The 22,285-nt window shown below is 43.1% G+C and overlaps 1 protein-coding gene and 2 long non-coding RNA genes across 10 annotated transcripts in view; 1 reads left to right on the top strand and 2 right to left on the bottom strand.

Annotated features, from left to right (window-relative positions):
* LOC126855121 (uncharacterized) overlaps positions 1 to 22,285 on the bottom strand; it is a 206,281-nt gene that overhangs the window by 73,698 nt on the left and 110,298 nt on the right. The window lies entirely within an intron of this gene.
* LOC126855142 (uncharacterized) overlaps positions 1 to 22,285 on the bottom strand; it is a 116,792-nt gene that overhangs the window by 4,659 nt on the left and 89,848 nt on the right. The window lies entirely within an intron of this gene.
* LOC126854898 (optomotor-blind protein) overlaps positions 7,630 to 22,285 on the top strand; it is a 77,773-nt gene continuing 63,117 nt past the window's right edge. For 2 of the 7 annotated variants that reach the window (XM_050602113.1, XM_050602081.1), the window contains exons 1-2: positions 7,630 to 9,651; positions 16,950 to 17,271. In XM_050602113.1, the coding sequence (XP_050458070.1) occupies positions 8,856 to 9,651; positions 16,950 to 17,271 (1,118 nt within the window). In that variant the 5' untranslated portion in view covers positions 7,630 to 8,855. The remainder of the gene's footprint in view (positions 9,652 to 16,949; positions 17,272 to 22,285) is intronic. The other 5 variants (XM_050602098.1, XM_050602105.1, XM_050602072.1 and 2 more) reach the window with 3 other exon arrangements.

Below are 22,285 nucleotides of genomic sequence, written 5' to 3'. Positions count from 1 at the left end.
TGACTGTATATCTATGTACCATTATTTTGATTTAATTCATACGCGTTCCAATTGCGTGTTATTAACGCTACAATAATATAGACCATCACGTACTCACTTTCGCGGAGTCAGAGGTGCGGAATAAATTTTAATTTTTAATTCTGGATAAATTTAAAGCATGCTAATAGCTATAAATATTATATCCTAGATAATATTATTCAAATAAATTAAAGAGAGTGCCGATTTTACATCGACTGTTCTAATAAAGTTTATACATGAATATTTTCGTCCATTGCAAAGTCGATGAGCTGTTATCGGGATTAAGAAATGTAACGTGTAATTGGCATCCCTTCTTTTTGCTTTTTGCCACATATCGGCGATATCGGACAGGTCGGAGAATTCGAAAATCGTGACGGCGAGCGCGCTTCGGCGCGGACAGGCGCCGTAAAGACGGCGGATGCCAGTTTTTGTTTGCTTGTTTGTTGTTTGTTCCGGGCGGTTTCGTTGCCGCGTCGGTTAGGTACTTGACTCTCTTCTCGCGCTCCCGCGCGTTTTCTCTCAACCGCCAATGATCTCCCTCTCTGTCTTTATTTTTCTCTCATTCTATTATCCGCTCCTTATCTCTCCCTCCCTCTTCGTTTCTCCTCTCCGCAATCGATCCGTGCAAATTTACACGCCCGTGGGGCGTTGGAATGACGTCGGGAATTTTCATTGTCTTTCCACACTCTCTTCAACTATCACCGATACCATCACCATGTCGTTGTCTCTTTCGCGTCCTTTCTCCTGCTCTCGTCGACGACGATCGCCCGAAGCGACGCGGCTTCGCCACGGGCGAGGACAAAACGGAATGCTTGCCTTCCGATTGTTTTATCCGATTTATTGTTACGGAATCGCGGGTAATCCCGTCCTATTAAAATGTTTAATTGGTTTGTCGTTGTTCTCTTGGAGTCTGTCGTATCAGATTCTTGGAGGAAAAGCTGCCGTTCAAAGAGAATGACGATACGCACCGTTCACGCTCGCGACTTCGATGCACAAGATTACTGGCAATCAACCGTATCACGCAACCTTCATTAGTGTCTTCGTTGATTCTTCAGCGTAAACGAGTCACTCAAAGTGAGATCAGTAATTGTGCATTCGATGGTGGAAAAAAATCGCAATCCTATGGCTACTTGAAAATCCGTTTCTTCCAACTGAGCTTTTTACACACACACTTGTCTCTCATCATAGTAATTTTATACTTATATAAATGTTTTATTCAAAGAGTGATACATATACATATCTCAAAAAAATAAATTGATTCTTAAATATTATACGCGAGCCTATGAATGGTGCTTCGTGAATAATTTAAGATGCAGATAGATTATAGCATATATCTCTATATGGCATTGTCTAAAATCTAAGTCCCCTGGAAAACGGCAAAGGAAACACGCGTGGTAAGATATGACAAGTAGAGAAAGAAATAAAAACACGAAGCCGCGCTGTAAGAGCGCGAAATTGGCCGCGGTGTCTTCTTGCCGCGCAGAAGCAAGCTACGACTTGATGAGTTTGGCGTTAAATTCAGCCGTCAGAGCTTCCACCCTGCCCCCGTCTTCGTCACCCTCGCGCGAATTACTCGCGAAGAGAGCGAACCGACGACGAGTCGTCACGCACATGCTGCAACGATCTTTCGCGTTCAAAAGCTTTGTTTATGGACCGAGAAGATTTATAGGCTGCGCACCGATATACATATAGCGGGTCGGTATGCTCTATCTGTCTGGAATCTCTGTGCGCGAAACGTCAAGGAGGGAAATTCATCTTGCCGTATCCAGTTTGTCGAATCGCTCTTTAGCGAAATAAAAGGCGCCGTGGAACACGGTATCCGGTTGTAGGAGATAATTTAAGGCGGAGATAAGAGGCTCGAGTTATATGATTTCTCCGCGTTAGCACGGAACAAGTTTTAAATCATGGGATAGGATAAATAATTATATATTTTATGTATACATAAGAATAAATTAAACATAAAATTTACATTTGTAATCACACATAAATATGGATCTTGTAGTTGCGTCGTTATTATCTGCCGCAAAAGATATTAAATGGATATCTATAATGTTGAATTATAATACTCAAACAATACTTGTGTGTGTGTGTGTTTATGTATTTGCTGCATTTAAATGTTCTTAAATTCGCGCGTCTGTTCAACCTTGTACTCGAAATTTCAAAGTCGATGTATTTTTTCTCACATGCGAATTCTAATGGCTTGTCTCTCGTATGCAGCCTGCCGGTTTCCAGAATTTCGCAGCCACTGTGGTTAACTAATGCGACTACGCGTATGCAATGGTTTACCGCATCAGGTGGGGGTGGGAAAGGAGATAGAACAAATGGTCTATATCGGTGCGATGTGCTCGCAAACAGTGTGTGTGTGTGTGTGTGCGTGTGTGTATGTATGTATGTGTGGTTGGTAGGCATCATTAATTATATGCGAGTTATTGGCACTATCAACGGTAGCGTTTCAAAGACCGGATGCACTACATACGCGCACTGTCCACTTCCTGTGGGCGGAATAGAACGTGATCGAAGACATAATTTGGCAGCAACATTATCGCTCAGAGCGAAAAGTTTATTTCATTTTAATGAAACATATTTTTGGAAACAATATGTTATATATAACGATGGATACATTTGTGGCTTAGGTTGTAGAAACTCGTTGCGCAATATTTTTATTCCTATTAAAATGCGATAATTCTATGCGATTGTTTTTTATATATTTTGATATATCTTTCACACACGTTTAAGCGTTTCTCACGAGTATACCTTATCTCTAGATACATAAGTAATTATTTCTACAAATATAAATTTTTCTGAGTTACATTTCACTACATTAAACATTATTTTAAATGGAAAAGTATTTATTTATCATCTCCCAAGTTTATGCAACTCTAGACAAGTCTGTGTTTTATTTTATTACAGAACAATTCCATAAAACCACATATTATACTTTTACTGTATACTTTTGTGGCATATGAAAATTTCACAATGAAATATGTGTACATGTATAAGATAGAAGATTTATTTAATGCAGATAGTGATTTCTTTTTTTTCCTTCTTGTATCTCGATTAATTGTTTCTCGACTGTTATTTCACCAACGATCGAAACAATATAATCCAATGTTAGATTATCGTTTCCAATCTAACACTAGAAGCGATTTAATCATAAAAATCAAAATCAAAGAATAAAATTTTTAATCAAATTTAAACAGACGCAGCAAGTTGTGTAAATATATTACAACATTTTATACTTCACTCTTATTGAACTGCACACTATTCTCCGGATCAGAAAATCAACTGTATTTTGGTATTAATCTTTCTCTCTCTCTCTCTCTCTCTCTCTCTCTCTCTCTATCTTTGTTTAAAACCAAAATCTTTATACAATAGGTTTTAACCGTTTCGTGATATCCCGCGCGACGCAATCATCCTGCGGAGTCTAAGTCGCGATGCTGTGGGACTCGATGTAATTGCCTGACAGAATCCGCGATCCACACCGCGGCTGCGTTTCCGGAAGCGATATAGGCGCGGCATAAGGAACGATGTGCGCAGAGTTTGCTCGCGTAAAACCCATCAACCGCAATCTTCACGTCGCGCTCAACCGACAAGACTATCGTATCGAAAAAAAAAAAAACTTATGCGCCGTATATGCCACTGGACCGAAGAGCGCGCGCGCGCGCGCGCTCACAAAGCTCGTCTCGTTTATATATGTGTTTTGTCTTTCGTCTTGCTCTGATCGTGGTCGCGGGATGAATGCCGCGCGAATATCCGTCCTCGTCTCGCGGACCCCCTCTTCTCGCTCGTTCCCCACGCCGTACCGGCGCGATTCCGCGCATTTCACGTTGAGAACTGTTCCACCACCCTCGTACGAATGCGTCGGCGGAGGGGTGAGCTTGGGATACGTAGGCGGTGTCAGATCGAGCTACGCCCAAACGAGTTGCCCCTTTACCAGCCCGGTGCGCTCGTCAAATGTTTTTCGTCGCGGATTATGACGCGGTCTGCGCGATTATGACCACCTCTCTCTTTCTCTCGCCCGCGTCGTCGCTTTCTATCTATCTTGCGATTATTTCGCCCTCCTCCCCCCCCCTCCCAATCTTCCTCACCCCCCCACCACTCCTCCCGCTGTCCTGCGCCGGTTTCGCGTACCCTGGCGTTTTCCGCTCGGTGGCTGTGGATTTTTTTCCTTCTCTCTGTCTCTTTTTCCGTCTCGCACCGCTATCTTCTCCCTGCCGACGAGGACAAACTTTGCTCTTGCCTCAGCCGCTCGCGACGACGTCGTCTCGGACACGCCAGGAGGCGACCAAGCTCGTTTCTCTTTCTCGCTACGGGTTTCTCGCGATATATATATGTGCACCCGTGGGATTTTCGGATTCTCCTTCTCTCGCCTTCTGCTTTATATCTCTTCCTTTATTTCGTTTCCTTTACGTTCGACTGCCTCTATCGGATAGCTAACATATAGTGGCATCGATCGCCGCCGATACGTTTTTCTCAGGTTGGTCAAGGAACGAGAGAGGGAGAGAGAGAGAAGAGTAGAAAGGGTTATCCATGACGAGTATTCCCCCGACAATTTAGCAAAATGGAAACGAATGGAGGCTGCAATAAGGTGAAGGCATGAGAAATAGCCTATCAGTTGTACAGGTTGTATCGATGATTGTTGCATGAATAATTCAACCATTAAAGTCTTTTGCTCCAGACGATATTAAAATCTTAAACTTAAATATACACACAAACTAAATAAAATTTACTATATAGATATATATGTATATGTATGTATGCATATATTACATATATGTATATTACAAAGTTAAAAATTAATTGAGAAAAAAAAATAAATTCAATTAATTCTTTCTCTCTCTATCTCTATAAAATCAAAAAGCTACATATTACGATTCATAATTTGGTATCGTGATTTAAAGTTTAAAACGAGATCGAGATAAAAATCGAAAAATCTCAAGCGCTTTTCTCTTATGACGTAAATCAGAGAAATTGAGTTTACAAAAAAAAAAGATACAGCAGCACAAGGTGCACGTTGCCAATAATTCACCGCAGAAGCAGTAAATAATGAAGCAACATGTCCCGCCCCTTTATTCCAGACGTTTAATTCTCTCGTTCCTCTTTCCATATAATTACGATTAAACCGGATCATAGCCCGGCAGAGAGAGAGAGACTGAATTTCGCTCGCGGCCAACAAAAGAACGAGTCTGATCGACGGGTATCAACGTGACGCTCGCTCTTTACGACGCTCCCGAATAATGTGATTCTGGGTATATAATTCCAGTCCAGTAGAAAAGCACTCTCGCGGATTTGGCAACACTGTGATGCTCTGGGCGTCTCAGCAACACTCCACGGCGCGAAGGACGAGCGTCGCGAACGTTTCACGGCGGAGAAAAAGCGGGAGAGAAATTTCGCTTGGGAGGAAAGGGTGAGGGGCGGCACCAGCGAGAGATGAGATGAGAGGGAGCGCGGCTACGTGGACGACGGCAACGGCGAGCATAAGAGGGGAACTCGGCTCGATCACGTGATCGTCGCGGTGGCGATCGCAGCAACGGTAGGGACATCGGGAGGGTGTGGCTATCGCCTTTCCCCTCCGTCCGTCACTGCCACCGCCGCCTTCGTGTTCGACACGAGACTGCAGCACGTGAGCGCGAGCGACAAGGATGAAGCGCGAGATGAGCAGGACGAGAGGGGGAGGGTGAGATTCGTGACGCTGTTCCGTGCGAATTTTGGCACGGCTCTCGAAAACTTCTCACTCTCGCGGCATTTCGCGGAAAACTCGCTGAATTCTCGACGTAGCCAATTGCATTGCGTTACAGCGATGATAAAGTACACTCGTTGCGAAAAAAAAAAAAGAGGAACGAGGTGTATATATTTTCAAGTGTGAATCTTTCGAACTCTCGCATTCGTAGAAATGAATTATGTAACTTTGTACATTCTCATTCGCGTTCGGACAAAAATTTTTACAGCTTATTGGCTGGAGTTTCAAAATACGATAAATAGATAAACGACAGTCAGACGTTTGAACATTATTGGTTAAGATATGTTATATGAATTATTGATTATCGAAAATGTATGTTTTTTTTTATTATTGAAATTGATATAAAGAAATTGGAATTTAATTTAATAATAAAAATTAAGTGAGCCATGCGATATACATACGAGATAATTTTTTCAAGAAAAAAAAACAAGTATATAATGCAACATAAATCTTTCTGTTAGCTTGCATAAAGTTTATAAAAAAAAATATATATATTTATATTTCCTATAAAAAATTGAAAATATGAATGTATTTATTTATGTTTTGGTTAATAATATACATATATCTGGTAAGCAATATATTTATTTTTTTACATCTTTTTAACTTATCTCTCTGCGACACAGATACATTTTTATCATTTTTAACATTTTAAGTTTGATATTATTGATACTTTTCTCACATATTTAATTCTCTGAAATAACAAGGTATAATCTTCGCATATACAATATTTAACGTTAGGAGTTTTTACTATTGTATTTAAACTACGAAACATTATTAATAATTCATTTCTACATAGTTTAATAGATAATCAAGTAAATACAAACTACATAAACAAACGTTTGTATACAAAATTATCTTTATTAGAACTTAGGCAAGTGAAAAAAAAAAGTTTTTGTTCTACATCTTTTATTTATTCTTTCTTTCTTTTGTACGAGAGGAGAGGGAGAATTATCTGGTTGATTTGCTACGTTAAAAATAAATATTTACAACTGATCGTATAAACTTTGGAAAACTTTTCAATCGCTACAATGATTCGAAATACGGGAGGGGTGGTCGACGAGAGTGTTCACGTTTTTCTCTAGTTCGGCGAAACGAAGGTGTCGACCGATGTGGCAACTGAGACGCGAAAATTGTCTCGCGTCAAACGCGAAAGCGTTAACGTTGAGCCGAGCCGGCGAAGATTCGAGGGAGCCCCACTAACGACACCTCGCGACGTGGATCGCGCGCGCGCCCCCTCGCCGTACCCCATGCCCCCGCCCTCGTTGGAAGGCAGTGACGCAGGGTGGTGTTAATGGGCGTACTCGCGGTTAACACCCTTAGAACTACCGTGGTGGGAGCGCATCAGGTTCACCGACGATCGTGATAGCGGAGAGCGTCGCGAGCGTGTGTGCGCGGGGCGCGAAACGGAGGGGATAAGTGCGACGAGGAGAGGAGAGGAGGACGGGACGAGAGAGCGGCGGCGAAGGCGCGAGCGAGACGACCCGATCCTGGCTCGAGTAGCGTCGAGAAAGGCGTCGAGTCCAACGCCGCTCGGATTGGCGCCGGAACGCCAATCCGGACTACGAGCGCTCATTATCACCCGACCAAGAGGTAGGGAGAAGGTTCCGCGCGCGCGGTTCCCTCTCCACGCTCGAGGTTCGCGCTATCCCGTCCGCATCTGCCGCTCTCGTGGACGGACAAGCTCGCCGCCGACGTCCTCGCCGCTGCTGCCGACAGTTGGGGAAAAGCCGGCTCCCCCACTCCCGCACCGTAGACGGTCATAGGGGAAGGGAGGAGGAGCCCCCGCACGATCTCAGTCTTCGCGTCGCTGCCCTCCAGCATTCACGCCTCCCGCGTCCGTTCCGCGGCGCAGGCACAACGCGGTGGTTCCGTATACACGCGCGTAACGCACGCACACGGTGCCGTGGACCACCCGTATACACGCGCGGCCGCGCCGCGTACACCACCGCCCTGAATCCGGACGGGGACTTTAGCACACCGACACCTCCGCGGGAGGTGTGGGGGTGAGCCCCCAGAGTAGGTGTCAATCCTAGCGCTGCTCAGTGACCATCGCGGCGCCACCCAAGTAACACCTTTCGTCCGGCTCTTCGGCCTCGACCGATCCTCCACTCAAATCGTCAAATCGTGGTTATCGAAGGACGGAGATAAGCCCCGTGTCTCTTTTTCTCGTCGTTCGAGTCATCGTCGACTCGCGCTCTTTACTTCGCGTGCGCGCGTGTCAACCGGCATGTGAAACGCCTTCGAACTGTCGAAAATCCCGCGTGTCGTCAACGTCCGTCGGACGGTCGAACGGCTGCCTGAAACTTGTAACAGTGTTTGACAGAAGCAAAGAGAGGGAAAGAGAGAGAGAGAGACGCAGGGAGTGACGCGAGAAGTCAGTGGTGAGTGAACGTAGGATCTGCTTGCTGTTGGAGTGTCAAGTGTCTCGACATGAGAGTGACTCTTATACTGAAAATCTACCACGCGGCGTCACCGTAGACGTCCGCCCGCGAGTGACAGCACGAGTGCCAGTGTACAATTCTTTCTTGTTTTACTTCGGACGACTCGCTCGTTTCACGACTCTCGCGAGTGATATCTCGAAAGTACTTTGCGTCATGAAGGTGAAGGCACGCTGAAGCGGACACGGCAGGATCAAGCAGTCGTAAGATGTCGACTAGACGATTTTTGGCAATAGCCAGCGAGAGGACGATCGTCGGCAGCGATTTTCCGCAGCTGGAAATTCGCGTGGAAGAGAAACGCGGGCGTTTCGAGGATCGCGATTCACGATTTTGAGTTTGGCGAGTGCCAAACGTCTATCTAGAGAACGCGTGTGTGTGTGTGTATGTGTGCATATATGTGTGCGCGACCGCGCGAATATGAAAAACAAGCGCGATTGTTGAACGCATCGGACACAATACTCGCAGTGAGAGCAGTCTTCGGCTTCCGACGGCTTGACGAGCGGCTCGCGCGAGCGACAGACGCTTATTCGAAAAACAAGTGCGAGGTGGAGCAGAAAGAAAGAAAGAGATAGAGAGAATCATCGCGCGAGTAGCATTGGAAGCAGGTTTGAGTCACTCGAAGAGGAATCTCGCGCGACTCGGCACACCCGCCCGTCTCGATGAGATTCGAACAAGACACAGCGTGCAGGGGTACCCACTGCGCCAGCACTCCGCAACCCTCCGCGCTGCAGCAGCGATCACGGCCCGAGGAGGAGGTGGTGGTGGAGGAGGAGGAGGAGGACGACGACGACGAGGACGATTCCTCCAAGAAGGACATCGACGGTCAACGGCGTAGACTTGGTGGCATAGAATTGGAGGCTAACGTGGTCGAGGGTGCGAACACGGGGCCGCGGGCCGAGGCGGGGGGGCCTGGGATGGCGTATCCCGCATCAGCGACGGCTTTGAATCAGCACTCGCCCTTCGCAAGCGCGATCGCCGGAGGCACGCCGCCCGCGAGCAACCCCAACGGCCACATCGGTGCCGGCACCGGACATCTGCCGGCACCGGCGGCACCCAGGCCGACGGACTTTAGCGTCTCCTCGCTGCTGACCGCGGCGAGCACCCATCCGCCCGGTATCCTGGGCGGCTCGTCGTCGCAGAGTAGCGCATCACCGCCACCCGGCGGACCCGGTAGTCCGGCCGCGGCTCCGGAAACGCCGCCGCCTTTGCCGGTGAGCGGCCAACGCGACTTGTCTCACCCGTCCTCGGCGGTGGCGGCCGCCAGCTACTTCAGCGCTGCCGCTCTGGCGGCAGCGGGTTTCTACAATCCCGCGGCGCATCTACCGCCCACGAGCTCGCCGGGGCCAACGGCGGCCGCCGCCGCCGCTGCTGCGGCGCATCATCTCCAGGGCAAGGGGATACTCACCGGCGCCCATCATCATCCGCATCTCAATCCGCACGGTATCACGCCGCCAGGTGAGCACACCGAACAAACTTTCTTTCTCCAGTCAAAAGTTGTGTGAATTTTTCTCGGTACGAGTGGGTGGATCGTGATGATCGTTTTCGGATCGTTGATCGTGCTTCGAATTTGTCCAATTTATTTGTCGAATTTTCGATTCATCTGACAGTCGTCGGGCTGAGACGTCGCGTAAAGAGTGTACCTTCGTCGACAAAAGTTCTTTCGCGTTCGACTAATACGCCGTATGACATGATGAAAAAGAGAGGCGAAAGGAGCGAGTACATTTTATGAGCCGTACGAGATAATCTGACGCATCATACTTGTTGCGCGAGGTAACGCCGTCGGTGCTTGTTTCGGCTATAATCCACGCTAGAATTACTGGCGAGAGGTTGGATATTGTAGACGGGCTGTTCATCGAGCTCTAGTTTTAGTGGAAACATTCATACTTTCCCCGTTTTTTGCAAGATGCGAATGTATCGTTTTCCTTTATCTTCTCTCCGAACGGAACGTAGTCTCTGTCTCTAGCTGTCATTGTTTCATCACGAGGGACAAAGTGCGCAAAGATAATTATCAGGCAGTCAGGCCCAATAAGTGCGTTCTTTGCGTACATACTTTCGAGTTTAATTGTCTATATATTCTGTTGGTGAAAAGTTTGCGAGTTATTCGACGTTTACGAATTCGCGCAATTCGCCATCTCGAGATTCTCGGTTCCCGTCATCCGGAAATAACGACGTATATAATAATTTCGACAAGTTTGTAAATACAGCGGGCGCACTTTGTCGCTCTGGCGCGATGCCATTGTCGTCGTGCCGGAAGCACGCTCGTTTTTCGTAGGGACACGTTTGCAACGCGCTGGAAGTCTCGTTTGTCACTCATGTCGGCCACTCTCGTTTCGTCGAGCGCCTTACGCAACATCCTGGCGCGTAACGTTAAAGCGTGCGACACGCCAGGAAGAAGTACGGCGAATGAAATATTGCGCGCGTTTTATCCATCTGCTTTTAAAAAGGACACAGGCATCTTTTTCCTCCACGCGATGCTGCGCAATAATTACGTGTCTCTCGCGGCCATTGTTGTTAATTTGCGCGACCGATAAAGCGACGTGGCCCTATTGATATTAAATGCCGCTAATTAGAGAATTTATTACCTTGTTTGCCAGAGTCATTCGGTGCCATTATAAAGATTAGCGCTAATGTCGTGACATTTGATGGCGCGCGATTAATCGGTCGCTAATTGTTTTCTCAATTACGCCCCATGCCCAAACGTTGGCGGAAAGTGTCGCCAATCCGCGTCGTCGGCTTATCTGTTGTTTTTCGCGTGTACGGTATTGCGTGAATGTCATCGGAGTCGCGACTACGCGATGGCCCGACTACTCCTCCGTCGTCGCAATCCGTGTCACGATGACAGAGAATCATTTTCGAGAAATGGAGATATTCCGAGAATAAATTGGGAGAGCGAATAGATATTCCGCGATCGTTTATCAAAATGAATTTTAGAAACGAAAATATTCCACAATAATCCGAGATTATATCTTTTTTACCTTTTTAATAAAAAAAAAATAATCTCAAAGATATCGGGTCATAAATATTCTTATATCAAGCGCGATTAATTTAATTACGAGGACAGATCTCTTGCTCAACTTGTTTCTGCAATCTAGAGCAGATATGTACTGAAATTTGTCTTTGAAAGGTAGCGCGATTTCTTTAGCTTCCAGAAGATATCTCGCCACAAGAATGCGATTTGTGTCGATATCCGCGAGCTGACGTGAAGAAAATATGCGGATCGTACTCGATCAATGATCACAATAGCGCGCGAACGACGATAACATCGGGAATGCGGTGCGCGACTCTAAGTCGAGAGAAAAATGCACTTGATATACGTCAGCGATACATTATGACTTAGGCGACTGATAATGTCGAATAAATCGATCTGGCATATCTCGATGCGAACGGTGAACGTGCAACAACGCGGCTTCTCCATACCATTGTCTCGTTTTTCATCGACGAATATCGCGATATGAAACGCCAGTACATAAGTGTAGGATATTTCGGAAAAAGGCGACGCGATTTCGCGGGTTAAAAGTTAAAAGAGACGACAAATACAATGATTCCGATAAATTTCTCGAATTATAAGTTAAGGAAAAAATTCCAAGTCTTATGATCTCACTGTATAAAATAACACGATTAAAAAAACTTGTCGCGGAAGGTATCATTCGCTCTCGTTTTACTTTGCGGCAGCGAGGATATGATGCCGTCTGTGCAAATGTCACGCTAGGTGCGTGAAAGAGAAAAAAAAAAGGGAATCGGAGGAACGATTTCCAGAGCCGACAACGTGCTCATCGCTCGTCGTCTTATCTGACATCGCATTATTACGCGCGTCCACCTCATCCGCTACAACTAGTTATTCCCTTCGTTAGGCTAAATGATGAATTAATTCCCGACGCCGGTAGACACGCCGGCGTACCTCGCTAGATTATTTAGTTTTTTTTCTTTGCGGCCAAATAACCCTTTTACTTATAACAACATATTTTATACAATTGAATATATTGCATTGGATTTTTTTTTTTTTTTTTAGAAAAAGTTAAATAATATGAAAATGTTTATTAAATTGAAACGTATAAATGCGTTATGCTTTACAAATATTTTCTCTCTAATTCTGTGTGAAATACGTGCCTAAACAGTTTCGATTAACAAGCATGGTTAAAATTAAAAGAGAGGCTATTTTATTTCCAACTTTATTTGGAGTCACCACTCGCAAGTGATGATGCTGCGAATGATGCGAAACTGTTGCGTGTCGGCGATACTATCGGCGGTTCATCGCGATTGGGTTAGACTGCAACGAGCAGGCGAGCCGAGAGATATTTGTCATTGTTATTGTTTCTCTTCCCTGTCATTTTTTGACGCGACGCGACGCACCGCTCGTCCTCTTCCTCTTTTCTAGTCGGGCTCGTCGCGGCCAACTGACCATAAGGTAGTAGTGATTAATCTTGCCAAGGGCATGCCCGACGTTCCTTGCATTCGAAATTTGGAACGTGTAGTCACGTGTACGTGCGCGCGTAACCCGTGTACTCCGAGCGAAGAGAAAACGAACGAGCGCAATGGGGAGGGAGGAAAAAGAGAAAGAGAGAAAGGGAGAAAAAAAAAACGGAATGGGAAACGCAACGAGCGAATTGGGAAGCGAGCGTTTTTTATGTCTGTCGGATATATATACGCGCGCAGCGATAATTTACACGAGAAATGGGAATGCCTTATCAACGCGTTCGATCGAAATTAAATCGAGTCCTTAAAATGAGGAATCGAAATAAAATGTATTACTCTGTATCGAAATTAATTTTAACTTCGCTTTTTGTGGAATGCCAAAAAATTTCATTCGCACACAGCTCCACAAGCCACACACACATTTTGATCTGCCTATATACTATTTTAGTTTGGTGTAAAAAGTCACGTGTGCACGAATAACGGCAAAATCGCCACCCGTTGAGAAGGATGGAAATTCGAACGTGATCGGTAGCGCGATTAAATGCGCGACATTATTGTGTCTTGCTGTTGGCAATTGTATTAAGGTATTATATGGCGCGATATCGCGTTCGATAAATCGAAAATCCGTGCTCCGCATTTTGTTAAGGCTATGCGCACCATTGTTTGTTTATAATTTTCAATAATGTATTACTTCTGCCCAAAGAAAGAGAGTGCATAGGCTGCGCACAATCGTCGATAAATTGGTGGCAATGAAGCGATGTATTTTCGTTACACGATAGTCCTTATAATCGTGAACGAGTTATTAAATTCGCCGCGTGTATTTGTAACGCGCAACAAAGCGCTGTGCGATCAAAGTTCCACGTCGCGCATAATTAATAAGCTAAAAATCGCGTAGCTACAAAACAACGAATGGAATTGTTTCGAGATCGAACTAAAGAATAATTCGAATAATTCAGATTCTTCAAGCAAAATCCAAAACTGTTGTTCCAATAATCGCTTTTCACGCAACCATTTTGTACCAAATATATTAAATAATGCGTCAAGTATGTCGCAAGTTAGATGTATATTCCAAGGTGGCACACCTTGCGCTAATTAATGTTTCCGTTTTCATTAAAATAAAAATGAAGTTTGACGAAAATCCGGCGGGAAGAATGTTACGCTGTGGAAACATCATGGCAATGTAATGAATATGCAATTCGATACGCTCGACGAACGACATAAAAATAAGTAAAAAAAAAAAAGATGGAAATTGAATAAAGAGTACTTAATCCGCGCAAAATCTCGACAGGAACCCCGCACTTTGCGTCATATACACTCAAAGTTTCGTCCACTTTGATAAGGAACGGCGAGACCGTTATATAAACGGCGTGTAACGGGCAACTAATTCAAGTAACTAACCCAAAATAATATCACCGGATTTTTATTTTTTTTTTCTCTCGATTCGCGATATCGCGCATTTATCATAAAGAATCATTTAATTCCGTGTTGGTTTAACGGACGATTTTTAACTGTACTAAATCCACGCGAGAAATATAACGCGTTAAAAAAATGCCGCGGTTAAATAATATGGAGGCCGGACATTTCCGTTATATATTTTCGGTTTGCGAATGAAAATTGAAATACATATACAAGTCAAGTATGCGCGCGTTAAGTGTCCAAAAAAATTCGATGCGGTCGCGTCGGACGGATTCCGGGGTACTCGTGTCTTTGATAAGCGAATAAAATACCAAACATCACAATTCAATAGCGCTTTTATTCGATAATACAGTAAATTTTGGCGAATCTAGCAATTTTGCGAATGCATCAACTCGTAAAAGTTGTATGCGAAACCTGTCAATATTTTGGGCTATCGGTTCTTTGTCTTTGGCGAAAATATACTAAAGATACGAAATATAATATTCATAATTGTAATCGAAAAACTACCGACTTGCATAATTTATTTCAAGACAATAGTAAAACGATGTTTGAAATATTTTAAATAACGATAAAAAAAAAAAAAGCGCGATAAGAAATCGCGTTTGAAATAAGCGATCTCGCAAATCTGTTATAAGAGCAAGCGGTATATTATTATCGACTTAGTGCTCATAGCTTTAGTCTAGTATTATATCTACATCACTGTCTTTACACAAACGCAAATATACATTACGTTTAATGCAAACAACAAATACGGATGCATAGAAATAAATTTCCCCATTTCTCGTACTTCGCATAATTATTCATCCTCTACTCTGATGATTATGATTTAATTTTAGTCAAAACGGATGCATGTGACAGATTCACATCTTTTGAAAGTTATCCTATGATATCTATAGATGAGAAACATCAAAAAGGATCTCCGCGTAACTAGAGTTGCATATTATTACATTTTATCGTTTTATTACGCCGCAAAAAATATACATGTTTAACGCGTGCGTATATCATTGTTATGCGTGTAATGTGAGATATATATTGCCGTCGGAAACACGATTCATAAAAATGTTATATAATACATTTTATTTTTGCTCATTATATGACTATTGGGTAAAATTTGTTAGCGACTGCCGTTCTTTTTATATAAACAAATGCGAAAAACGAATTTCTTTATGAATATATCACGCGAGGGTTCATTGTCGCATAAAAAAACTGAATATAAAATGAATAGATGATAATATAACCAAATAATTGAAACATTAAAAACGCAAGATTTTGTTTTTTAAACATATGCTTTTATATTTCTTTCTATATTTTATTCAAAGATCACATATCCGCGCAAAATACTTTAAATGAAATAAATAAATAGTAATTATATTATACTTAATATAGGCTGTGGAGTTATAGAGACGCGCATAATTATAATAATTATTGTTATCAATCGTTTTGAAAGTAAGACAGCATCGCGTGATAAATCCACTTTACATATTAATGTTAAATCAAATGGCTAGTTGCATATCAAGAATTAGTTTAACTGACGTGACGTTTCATCGAGAAAACTAATACGATAAAAAAAATTATAGTACAAGAGAAGAGTAGCGATTATATCTTTTTTTATGCGTTTGATGATTGCACATTTAATGATGCAAAAAAAAAAAAATAAGATTTAAAACAATCACTCGTAAAGATAACTATTATTGAGATAAGAATTGACTTACATAGATCTGCTATGATAACAATCATAAAGTCATTACGCGGTATATAACAGGTTTTCCATTTTTTTCGTTTACAGATGGTAATTGATCGAAAAGGAAAGGGAATATAATACTGGAAGCCGTATATGTGTCGTTAACTATTAACTGCATCATTACTCATAACATTTATAGACGGTGATTTACATTAATCATTCTCACTAAGTTGACGTTATAGCGAACGGTGATATTATTAAAACGGATTAATGCAATTCCGTTCTCACATACACGCATGCAAGTAACGCTCTTTAACACAAAACGTGCGTGAAACTATTGATATTTGCGATCATAAATGTCAAGACATATTTCCGGGAAATTCTCACAGTTTTGCAAATTTACTCGCGATAATACATTCGCCTGTTGAATTATTTAAGAGTATTTTGCTGCGTGTCTGTCTCGATAGTATATATATATTAAATTATAAAAATATTAAAAATTCCATTTTGTTTTATTTAGTCACAATATCTTTATCGCTGAATTGGCAAAGTCGCAATCGATGTAACGATCGATTATCGAAGAAGATGATATAAGTAAACTGCTGTATTGATCCGCGGTTGCATCAGGTTTATTTTTAACGATACATCTCTTTGATTGAAGAGGTATAATGTCTATAACCACTTGCGATCGTTGGCGGTTTTCTCAAAATGCTCTTCTTAAGTCGTCGCGACAGGAGCAACTTAAGGAGAAGAGAAAGACGATAAAGTTCCTAACTCGAAGATAGGGAGTCAAGTAAAGGGAGAAGATGATCGTCGAGGGGTGGCGTGGGAGAAGAATCCGAAACTTTTCTTTGGTTGGGGGTTGCTACTGCGAGTTGCCAGGTGATTCACCCTCGCGAAACTTTAGGCAGCTGTCTTTTACTTGTTATCCGTCGCTGATCTTCAGCCTGCACTGCAGATCGCCGGATCATTATGGCTCGCATCTTGCGTTTACGTGGAATAGCGCGACCAGATGGTTACCCGTCGTGCGCAAACTGATAACGATTTTCGATTACCGTGATTATATGGTCCCTCAATCGCGATGGATTAAATTAATCCTACCGAAAACTATATAATTGTCAGACGTTTCAATTAATTTTTTTTCTAACTTTTTGCCTTAATAATCTATATATTTATACACGAAAAAAAAGACAATTTACGATGTTTTCTAACTCTCAGAACATTTGACATTTGAAAATTTCAGGTCTAGGTCTGGGTCCGCACACGCCGGAAGAGGCCGCTGTCCTGGCGGCAGCCGCGGCGGCCTTACATCATCATCACCAAGGTCCTGGCGGTCCGGCGATGAGGCCCCTGAGGCCGCCGCTACCGCCGGGGATGCTCCACACGTCGCCGCATCCCCTGGCCACGCATCACCCCCTTACGGCGCCGCATCATCCCCTCGTACCGCCCCATCATCCGGAAGAGGATGGTGTCGTTGACGATCCCAAAGTCACGCTTGAGGGCAAGGAGCTTTGGGAGAAATTCCACAAGCTCGGAACGGAAATGGTCATTACGAAGAGCGGCCGGTAAGTGTCAATATCGTCGTCAACATCATTACCATGATTACGATCCTTTGTCGCTAATTGAACGATCGTTGCACGGCATCCTGAGAGCGAAGCAATCAGGATGTCAGTTCTACCAAGTTTCATCGTATATGCACGATTTGTAATGTAAATGTGTACAAATCTAACAAACGTTCCAATGGTCGAGACTTTGGACTTTGAAGTTTCCTACTCCCTATTGCTTGGCCGCGTTATCGAAAATTTGCGATTTCGTTCAGAATGCATTGGCATGAATATGACGTAAAAGGCGACGGATGAGACATATTTATGTTAAATAGTATTTAATTGTCAATTTACAAAAGTTTGCACCTGCGATTTCTTCCTCCTGCGACACGAAGATATTTATTCTTACCGTCAATTATTAGAGGCGTAATGTAACTAGAACGCGCGTGTAATGGTTTCTCACGTTTTACATCGGTTATTTTTCTTTCAATTAAACATTCAAATCTTTTTACGCTTCAAGAAAGTCCTTAATAGCAATTACATGCTTGAAGAAAGATTAGCCCTTCTTTTTAATGAAGCTAAATAAACGAGAGAATCTCTTAACTTTATGCTCAAATATACAGAACAAATATTAATGTTGAAAAAATTATATATCTATATATACATAGGTATATAATTTAATATTTAAATAAAATTTTGCTCATTTTTGCATGTGCAGCTTGCAGACAGGGCGGAATCTTATTGTCGAGAATAATAACCATGACTGAGAACTCTCTTGAGCTCTTAATATAAGAGCTCGAATGAACATGAGAAAAAAATTTTATGCGGGTTGTCTCGAGGAATACTTATCGGATAACAAACATTCACAAACGCATAATGCGGAGATTTTTAAATCTTCTCAGTACTTAAAATTAATTCATTGAGATAAATTTTAATTAATTTCATCTAATAAAAATATAAACACATTAGAGACATTAGAGAGGCTTAATATCGATATATCTCGGTCACATAAAAATTCAGTTTGCTTTAATTTCTTTCTTCTGGATACATAAAAGGAAGGACCGTATAACAGCGAACATATTGATTTCATTATTTCGCGCGAGAAGAAAGCATCGCTGCTCTTACGAGCAGTTCTTTTTCCACGTATCCCCCATAGCGACGAAACTTTTACTTTTCGTTATTGCGAGCAGCGCTCGCGTATCGGGCACGCAATGCATACGTGTCCGCGCGCGCTTCTCCACAATCCCCGTGCACGTGCACGGGGGAAAGGAAAGGGTGTGCAGCGGGGCAAAGAGAAAGAGAGAGAGAGAGAGAAAGAGAGAAAAGAGGGACAGGGTATCGCGCAGCACTTCCCCGATGACGTGTAGCGTCGTACAGTGCCGTCATAAAAAAGATATCACTACAAAATTGTCGGATCCCTTGGTCGCCAAGCAATTGAAACTTCTCGCTCCCCTCCTTCGCGATTATGCTCTTGTGCTCGCGTTCACTTTCTTATCCTTCTTTCTCTTTCTTTTCTTCTTTCTTCGAAGCGCAACTTATCTATCGCCGCACCTTATTCCGCGAAGTCATGATCGCTCGGATACGCGTCGTATTGCACGCGACAAAGAGAACGAGGCTTGATGTGGAAGGCGGTGAGCGAATACGAAACCGAGAAAGATAGAGAACGAAGAAACGATGAGCCCGATGATAGGACAAGGCCGAGCGGACAAGGTATATCGAGTTTCAATGCAAACTCTACGGCAAACTATAATAGCCGAGAATAGAGCACGCGCGTCCGCGACGAAAGGGTGAGCATATACGCTTACATATTTCATGTGCGACATATACAGGTGCTAAAGCGCGCATTCGCATGGACGTGTGTGCGTGTACGTATGTGGATTACGGCTACATGGACGCGAAACATCGCTCGCACCACCACCGTGTCCCTTTTGCGAGTGTATGCGTGAATATTGGCCGCATTAAATCTTTCTCGCTCTTTGCTTTCGAGCTTCGGTTAATACGCTTTCCTCGGTCTCGCGCCAACACGCGCCGAGTTTGCTCTTGTAACTTGCGTCATTAGAGCCGCGACGAGGGGAGACGCGAAGATTGCTTCAAGGCATTTCGTCGCGAGAATCGATATAGTACATCATAATATTTATTAAGGTGCTAATTAGTAATAAAATATTTTTATATATATAGATGGAAAAGAAATTAATACATGAGCTTTTTTTATTAAAAAAAATTACACTGGAGGAACAAGGAGTGTATTAAGTGCAAAGGAAAAAAAATGTTAAAACGAATTGATAGGTATCGGTTATTCTATGTGTATGCGCGCTATTGTTAGTCAAATTATCGGCGGTTTTATTAACGTAACAAGACAGCTTACAATAGAACAAGTACTATTATCGCATATAATCTTGCAATCTCGGCAACGTTTTTGATAAATACACGCCGCCGTTTAGTGAATGACAAATAATCGATCATGATATTCAACTCAATTTACAACACCGAGTAAGTTGAATACATGAAGGAATGACTGATTCAAAAGTGTCGGCATGATTAATTCATACGCGTATTGACACACGTCATAATGATCGAACGTTATCGGACTGTTATAATAATTTTTTTCTTTTTTGCATGTGACAGCTACTCTGCATTTGAAATTTATTCAACGTTTCTAATTTTAAATGCAATAAATAAACTATGCTATAACATCGTGAACCTTCTTACGAAGAACATTAGCATTTGTAGTGGCACTATTCTAATTTACTGAAATACATTTATCTTTTTAAAGTTGAAATTGATATCATAATTCAATCGAATATCATCTTTAAACATTTCAAAATAAATTGTTATCTAATATAAAATTTAAGAGACATAAATTTCGGAATATAGAAATAAGGAAAGTAAAAGTAAAATTACTTTTGATAGAAAATTAATTTAATTAATACGCGATAACGAATAGACGGTTAATAATGAAAATAGACGAATACTAGTTGAGAACGAAAAAGTTGGCTCGATTGTCGAAAGGTATAGCGCTTAACGCTCTTATCAGAAACGGACGAGAATCGATGTCCGATCGATCTGAAATCACGACGCTCACGGGTGTATCCGCGGCCGATCGATCGCAATCTCGAAAACTGGCCGCGCTCTAAATCAATCTCCATCGATAAATAATAACTGTCATGTCTGACCGATCTGTCTCCCTCCCTCCCCATCTTGGTCGTAATGTCCGCCCGTTCGCGATCGGGTTTCAGCGAAACGCTGCGCTCGGGCCCTTTAGTAACGGTCCGATCATCGATAATTATACGCGTAGAAATTATACTGTAGGGCCGGGGCCCGTCGGGCCCCACACTCGAGAGCCCCGTCCGGTGGTCTACTACGTCTCAATACGCGGTGTGTGCGCGTTTGACACGTTTGCGCCACTGCACGCAAAACGTTTACTACATTCTGGATCACGTGCGTGATCCAGTCTAGACGTCTCTCATCTTCACCTCGGCATCGCCGTCTCTCGCCCGCAGCATCATGCGGTACATGTATGTATAGGGTGTCTCGAAAGATGCATAAAAAATATAGCAAGAAATTCAATACTAATATTTGGCGAATTTCTTTTTTAATCGAATTTTCGCAATTTTCTAGTTTCAGTTTTAAATGTATGTCACGTCTGTAAAGAGTAAGATAAAGTTGAGGATGGAAATAAACTGAAAAACGAGATTTTGTTAAAGCTAGAATTATTGTAATTCGAAAATACTATGAAAAATTTATATCTGCTACCGTTTTCCTGAAACAGTTCTATGACACATATACATATATACCTGCACCGATAATGAGATGCAACAGTATCGTAGATGTGCATAATAGCGAGCATGTAATGTGAGAGAGGGTGCGCGGGTGGGGCCGGAAACGGGTATGGGGAAGAGGATCTTAAGTATAGGGCTGCCTTAACGATGTTTGTTTTATACATTGGCAGCCTCTTCTCGAACCTGTAATCTTTCTAAACGAGATATTACCCGGACCCGTTGCGATACACAAACCCTTGCCCGAATGAGTCGTGTGGTGCGCGCCCGAGGAGCTCGACTCGTTCCAATGAGCGAGAGGGGGAACGAATGAGAAAGAGACAGGGAGAAGGAAGAGATGGGAGACGAAGGAGGAGGAGGACGATGCGAGGTTCGGACGAAAATTTTCGCCGTGCTCGTGTTTCACTGCCGAGGGAATCAACGCCAGTCGAAGGGAGAGGAGGGAGTGGGCCCCCTCCCCCCGGGCCCAAAATTGCCCCCCCCCCGCCTCTTCCGATTGCCTTCAAATTGCCAGCCTCCCATTCACGGGTTTCACATACGACAGCCTACACGTATATAAGCGCGCGTGCTCATCGACGGCATCGAAGGCATCGAAGGCATCGAATTGCGGAGGTACCGGCTTGTAAAACGCCATCGCGCGCTATTACGAAATCTGCGGTTTTTAGGCGCGATTTAAAGAGGATTGACTCGTGACGTTGTCGGGTGACACGTAAGAGCTTTAATTCGTCTGATTTGTAAATCAAATAAAAGCGCGAGAGCGACTCGGAGCAAACAAAGCGTTAAAGAAAAGAGACCCGTGAAATCTTATGTAATCGGCTTAACAGAATTCATCGCCGTCACTTTCAGTCTCTTGGCCAACGTTGGCACGAGCCGTCGTTTCATGCCACTGTAAACATCTTATGAAACACAAGTACTTATATATATATATATATATATATACTCTCGTTCAATATTTTTATTATTTCGCGAATCGTTGAATCTCAAGAAGAACCGTGCAATGTCTAAACTCAAGTTTGTGTGTGCATAAATTATGAAATATTATCTTAGGATAATTGCAAAGAGAGAAATACCCCGGGGTGTTTAATCTAAAATATCAATATTAAAAGTACACGATACAGCTAACAAAGTTTCGATATCTCGATAATATCGAGGCTTGCTTACTGCTTATGTATGGGTACAGCATCCCCTCTCTTTCTCTCATCCTTCTTCCTTTTTTTCGCTCGACAATTGAATTCACCCCATCTCTATCGCCCGCGCGC

This window comes from Cataglyphis hispanica, chromosome 1 (assembly GCF_021464435.1).
Source record: "Cataglyphis hispanica isolate Lineage 1 chromosome 1, ULB_Chis1_1.0, whole genome shotgun sequence".
In the NCBI taxonomy this organism is placed as follows: domain Eukaryota; kingdom Metazoa; phylum Arthropoda; class Insecta; order Hymenoptera; family Formicidae; genus Cataglyphis; species Cataglyphis hispanica.
Note: the sequence above shows the minus strand (reverse complement) of the source record. Positions and strands in the feature narration are given on the sequence as shown.